At 43.3% G+C, this 6159-nt stretch overlaps 3 protein-coding genes across 3 annotated transcripts in view; all 3 read left to right on the forward strand.

The window, feature by feature from the left end:
• The window catches only part of LOC104817163 (uncharacterized protein At1g04910), a 3261-nt gene extending 1754 nt beyond the window's left edge, over positions 1-1507 (forward strand). Inside the window, exons 4-7 of the mRNA XM_010546238.2 lie at positions 15-88; positions 181-464; positions 572-830; positions 923-1507. Of these exons, the coding sequence (XP_010544540.1) occupies positions 15-88; positions 181-464; positions 572-830; positions 923-1159 (854 nt within the window). The 3' untranslated portion in view covers positions 1160-1507. The remainder of the gene's footprint in view (positions 1-14; positions 89-180; positions 465-571; positions 831-922) is intronic.
• A 90-nt stretch (positions 1508-1597) lies between these two features.
• LOC104817164 (protoheme IX farnesyltransferase, mitochondrial) lies at positions 1598-4276 on the forward strand. Its single transcript, XM_010546239.2, has 7 exons — positions 1598-2063; positions 2206-2338; positions 2617-2754; positions 2854-2987; positions 3139-3264; positions 3443-3546; positions 3691-4276. The coding sequence occupies exons 1-7, from the start codon at positions 1753-1755 to the stop codon at positions 4062-4064; spliced, it is 1320 nt and encodes a 439-aa protein (XP_010544541.1). The 5' UTR covers positions 1598-1752; the 3' UTR covers positions 4065-4276.
• A 296-nt stretch (positions 4277-4572) lies between these two features.
• Positions 4573-6159, forward strand: part of LOC104817165 — a 2003-nt gene continuing 416 nt past the window's right edge. The window contains exons 1-4 of the mRNA XM_010546241.2: positions 4573-4796; positions 5023-5139; positions 5681-5715; positions 5972-6071. Of these exons, the coding sequence (XP_010544543.1) occupies positions 4624-4796; positions 5023-5139; positions 5681-5715; positions 5972-6071 (425 nt within the window). The 5' untranslated portion in view covers positions 4573-4623. The remainder of the gene's footprint in view (positions 4797-5022; positions 5140-5680; positions 5716-5971; positions 6072-6159) is intronic.

Below are 6159 nucleotides of genomic sequence, written 5' to 3' on the forward strand. Positions count from 1 at the left end.
TAACCTTGAAAGAGTGTTGCTTCTGCGCGGTCTCGATTCAAGACTCTCCAAGGACCTTCCACCGGATCTACAGAAACTCCGTTGCAAGGCAAATACCTCTTCGAAAACATCTCGGCTTAGTCTTCTTTTTCTTTTCTTTTTTTGTGAAATCTGTTTTGACACCTTCTTTTTCCATTCCAGGTTGCATTTCAGGCGCTGAGATTTTCGCCGAGAATTCAAGAGCTCGGTAACAGACTGGCTGAGAGGATGCGTAGCGAGGGACCTTACCTCTCCCTTCATCTTCGGATGGAGAAAGATGTATGGGTTCGGACAGGTTGCCTCCCGGGTCTGAGTCCCGAGTACGATGAGATAGTGAACGATGAAAGAAAACGCCATCCCGAGCTTCTAACCGCTAGGTCAAACATGACTTATCACGAGAGAAAGCTTGCCGGTCTATGCCCTTTAAACGCTGTGGAAGTCACTAGGTACAATTACACTCGAGGAATCATAAATAATCCATATGCTCGCTCCATCTGTGGTAACAACATTGAACATTCTCTGATTTTCTGTGTGGTGGTTTATGTGATCGAAGGCTGCTTAAAGCGCTCGATGCTCCAAGAAACACGAGGATATACTGGGCGGGAGGAGAGCCACTGGGTGGGAAAGAGGCTTTAAAGCCGTTGAACACAGAATTCCCTCACTTATACAACAAGCAAGACCTTGCCTTGCCCAGTGAACTCGAACCCTTTGCCAATAAAGCATCAGTAATGGCTGCCATCGACTATATAGTCTGCCAGAAGAGCGATGTGTTCATGCCCTCTCATGGAGGAAACATGGGTCATGCCCTACAGGTATATCCATACATACACACATACATACATATAGACGCGTATACAAACATGCCCATCTCAGGAAAACATTGACAAGTGACGTGTTTTCACAGGGGCAGAGAGCATATGCGGGGCACAAGAAGTACATTACACCGAACAAGAGGCAGATGCTTCCGTACTTCATGAACTCGTCCTTGCCCGAAGCTGAGTTCAAAAGGATCGTGAAAGAGCTTCACGGAGAGTCGTTAGGACAACCTGAGATGAGAACAAGCAAAGCCGGAAAAGATGTCACGAAACATCCGGTCCCCGAGTGCATGTGCAATGGCTCGGCGGGACACTCCGAGTCATAAATCCGAGTGAGAGACCGAGTTCAAGGGCATTTTGGTATTTTCAGGCAGTGAATCGGCTTAGTGGCGTTGGTGAAGATTTTCCCGATCACCGGAGGTTTCTTTGGACCTGAGGAATACGGCCGCTCGGCGCGTGCGAGGTTATTCGTTTTGTCCGTATACTCCGACTTATTCTTTGCGTATTTGTACGTTTCAAGGTGTTGAATTTATACGGTGTGGGGGTAGAATTTTATAGGAGGATATGAAAAATGATTCTTTGATTTGATTTATTTTTACTGTAATTATGCGTATAGGGTTGTATACGAATACCATTGTACAAGAAATTTAATAAAGTCGCAAATTTTCAATGTTCGTATATGTTTTTCACTGCACTGCTGCAGTTATGAAATATGAATATTGAATAACGCCGTAATTAAAAAAACACCCCGAATTGTCGGGTTATTACACTTTAACCCCAAAAGTAACTGGACATGTGCAAAGAAACGTCGTCGCAAAAGTCACTGTGGCTCAAGCCTCAGGGGATGATGAGGCATCATCTCTCTATGTTCTTCAACCTGTTGTAGATCAGAAAGATCGATCGGAGACCAGTTCATACGATGTGGCGAAGATCTTCTGTATCGTATTTGTCTTCAAGGATCTTCCTGTCCTCCTCCTCCTCGCCAAACCCTAGATTGATTCCCTGGTCCCGCGAGCTTCGTGCCGTAAACAGCGTCTCCGATCCTCCGCTTTCGGGCTCAGCTGATAAGCTAGCGATTCCGGCAGAAAGGTCCAATGTGGTTCGAGCTTTTATGTCAACCTCCGCATCCGCCACCACCGCCGGTGAACTTTCATCCAGAGTTCCGTCGGCGGTTGGGTTAGGGCGCCATTACGCTCGATGCTATTGGGAGCTTTCCAAAGCTCGACTCAGGTATGTCTACCTCTAGTCTCTAATGAAACTAGAAATGGGTAATCGTCGAGGTTAGGATTGGAGTCGTATCTCGGAAGTGTATAGTTTTTTTTTATAACCCGGAAGTGTATAGTTATGCACACAACTTGTCCGATGTTTGTAGCATGCTTGTGGTTGCAACTTCTGGAACCGGATATGTTCTTGGGACTGGAGATGCTGCAATGGACTTTGCCGGGCTCTGTTACACATGTACTGGTACGATGATGGTTGCTGCATCTGCTAACTCCTTGAATCAGGTTTCACCTCTTTTCATTCTTCTTCATTTTCGTTTAGTTTACAAATTTGTCAATGTCCTTGTGTGGCTTTGATAATGGTAATATAGTCTGCGTGATGCTAGGAATACATGTTATTGCAATACCAGTGGTTAAAAATATTAGCTTTCCCCCATAAATGTTCGAATCTTGATTTTGAAGCCGAAGAATCAACATTTGTTTGGATTATGTGTTACATGTACTTCAGTTGTGTAGCCTTTGAGTTTTTTTTCTTCTAATGGCTCAATTTCCTTCTTCGTTAGATTTTTGAAATAAGCAATGATGCCAAGATGAAGCGAACAAGACAAAGGCCGTTGCCTTCAGGGCGCATCAGTGTAACCCATGCTGTTGTGTGGGCATCTTTTACCGGTGCTGCTGGTGCTTCTCTGTTGGCTTGCAAGGTGACTGCTTGTTTCTATGTATTACTGGATTTAGTATGTCTGACTGGTAAAAGTTTAGACAGGGTCTGATCTTATGCTTCTGCGACAAGGTTATTGCAGGCTAATATGTTGGCTGCTGGTCTTGCATCTGCCAATCTTTTCCTTTATGCATTTGTTTATACTCCGTTGAAGCAGCTTCATCCTGTCAACACATGGGTCGGGGCTGTTGTTGGTGCTATCCCACCCTTGCTTGGGTAACTCTCTTCTTTTTCTCTCGGTTTCATTTGAATTTATTGCCTATTTCAGTATTGATTGGTTACAGTTTTCAGCATACTTTGTAACCAGTTTCCTATTTCGTGTCATGCTTGTGTGTCTTTACATGCTCGTCTATTTTGGAGTTTTCAGGTGGGCTGCAGCCTCTGGTCAGATTTCACTTAATTCGATGATTCTTCCAGCTGCTCTATACTTTTGGCAGATCCCTCACTTCATGGCCCTTGCGTACCTGTGCCGTAATGATTATGCTGCAGGAGGGTATGTACATATGAACCAAAATGTTCCAGCTGCTCAGTATTTCAGTTTTTTATGAGATTGGAGTGCTGCCTATCTTGGTTAGACTAGCTACGGAAATCATGTTTTGTTCTTTTTGAATAACAAGCTCCATGTTGCTACAAACCAAAAAGGTTTAATTTTCATCTGTCTTGATATTCAGGTATAAGATGTTCTCGCTTTTTGATCCTTCTGGGCAGAGGACAGCCGCAGTGGCTCTTAGGAACTGCTTGTATATGGTTCCTCTCGGTTTCTTAGCCTATGATTGTAAGTCATAGTCCATTCTTTTATGCTATTTCTTCTGTTTTTACCTTCAGGATTTAATATCAATCGGTCTGCTGTTGCTTCTTTTCTTTCTCTATTTCCTGTCGTTGGGTTTGTTTTTCATGAATTATTGCAATATATGGACAGGGGGTTTGGCATCAGGCTGGTTTTGCATGGAATCAACCCTCCTCACACTTGCAATTGCCGCAACAGCATTTTCATTCTACCGAGACCGAACCACTCAGAAAGCAAGGAAGATGTTCCATGCCAGCCTTCTTTTCCTTCCCGTTTTCATGTCTGGTCTGCTCTTGCACCGTGTCTCTGATGACAATCAGCAGTTCCTTGAAGATGTCGGGTCGATGAAGAAGAAGATGTCCGAGCATTCTGCATCGGAAGCTACAGATGGTGATGACGATGACAGAACTCGCCGCCGAAAGAAGAGCAGAGCTCGCCCCCCTGTGGCGTACGCATCTGTTGCACCATTCCCTTTTCTGCCGGCTCCTTCCTTCTCATCTTCCTAAAACATGGCGAATTCACAAATTTTTTTTTTGGTTGAAACAAATACAGAACATCCGAAAGCATTCTTTGATTTTTTTATGTCTGAGAATATGAAGAGGGTAATGCATGCAAGTTTTAAGATTTTGTCCCCTTTTTAACTCTTTTGCTTATGACTTTGTACTTGCTGACATTACGAATTCGACTTTTATGGTCCTGAATCTGTGATTGTGTTTCATCCGGTTCTTTCGGTTTAATTTGGTTTCGAAGGTCTGGAGATGACCATAACTGGATACAGAATCAAAGCATTTAGTATGCATATACGGTGATGTAGGATTCTAATGGAATTTCAGAGTTTTTTTTAGCATATATGCCCGATATATACGAAAAATTTCACAATTTTTAGTAGAACGTGGACCAATGATTAAGGTAAACCGGTCTGGTTATCGGTTAACACAAATTGAAATCGATGACTGATGGAAGGAAGCTACTGAACCGGTTCGGTTATAAGTTCGACGGATGCACAAATCGCCGCCCCTCACAACTCAGACGGTGAAAGAGGGTTTGGATACCGGGAAGAGACAGATGGCGGGGAGGCAGAAGGCGATTGCGACACTGCCGAAGCTGATTCGAAGCTTGAGAAAGGAAGTCCCTAAGCACACGAATCCCGTCTTGCCGTCTCTTAGACGGGCTTTCTCTCTGTATGATCAGATCAATCTCATCGACAATGTCCCGGAAGACCAGCTTCGTTTCCAAGAGTAATCCCAATCAATTATCTCCCTCTTCTTCGTCTCTCTGATATCCGTTCCTTATTTTCGTCAATGCCTATTTCCGTGCTCGTGATTGCCTTTGAATTTCTTCCTGCTTCTGGGTTTGGTGGAAATGCCTGAACTTGAATACGGTCTTCATGCTTAGCGAGGTGAAAGCTTTCGGCTTTTGATTTCGATGTGTACAATCTCTGATGGGTCCTCTCCATTTTTGCAGATTCGATGACACGAGTTTCACAGTGAATGGAATCAAATACGAAGGCAGTTTGCTCTGTGTTGGGAATTTGCTTATGTCTTGGAGCCCTCGCAAGTTCTCCGAGGTCACCCCTGATAGGTATCCTCCTCTCTCTTATTGTTGCCCATCATTGGCACCATCCTTATTGGCCATGGACATTAGTGAAAATTTAGAAAAAAAATCAGCATTAAGTCTGTAAAGTTTTACATTGACATTGCTCCATGAAAGAAGAATATATCTCTGCCTTACATTTGTACCAATGTTTCGATTCCTTTATAGTGATTCTAGCTGAGTTTTTGGCGAGTTTTTTGAAGAAAGTTTGTTCATTAGATGAAGATTGGTTGAAGGTTTCCGTGGTAGCTCGCTAATACAGGAGAGGGTGGTGATGCCCCTTAATAGGCATTCGTATGCTGAGCTGTGTAATTCCGAATTCTAGACACGATTCTTTGCTTGGATTCTTTTCCTGAAGGCTTAATATACTGTAGTTCTTGTATCTTACCGGATTTATTTGTTTGGTAAAATCTTGGTCATCACTCAGCTGGTGTTCTCCTTTGCTTTCGGTTCTCTGTGTTTAGTTTCTGAGCATGTTTTGTTGATAAACAGTATCAAAACATTTGACCTTTCTCTTCCATGAGTGCAGCTTATCTATCTTCCAGACCATACGGCCAATTCCAGGTAATATTCCTACTCCCTCGCGATTCTAAGTTTTACCCTTCCTTAAAAACAATACTCTTTTCTCTTCTTCTCCATCATCCACCACCATTAGCTTAGAAGAAAGTGTTTGATTCTTGTGACGGCACCATATCGAGCTGAGATTACAAAGAGCTGATTTTTGCAAATACCCTTCTCGGGCAATCTGCTACGATTTCATGATTGATTTCTAATTCTGATGTCATTTGCTGATGTTTCTGATTTCTCCCTTTTTTTTCAGAGCTCTTAATTCTCGGGTGCGGAGGAAACATCCAACGGGTGAATCCCGAGATCCGCCAGTTTGTAAAATCCATCGGCATGAAGCTAGAAACAGTTGATTCGGTAGGCTATGTCTTATTCCCATCTTCCCTCATCCTCCTACTGATTGATTTGATCCTGAATTTCCAAACTATGTTTCCAGAGGAATGC

This window comes from Tarenaya hassleriana, unplaced genomic scaffold (genome assembly GCF_000463585.1).
Source record: "Tarenaya hassleriana unplaced genomic scaffold, ASM46358v1 Cleome27, whole genome shotgun sequence".
NCBI classification, from domain to species: Eukaryota; Viridiplantae; Streptophyta; class Magnoliopsida; order Brassicales; family Cleomaceae; genus Tarenaya; species Tarenaya hassleriana.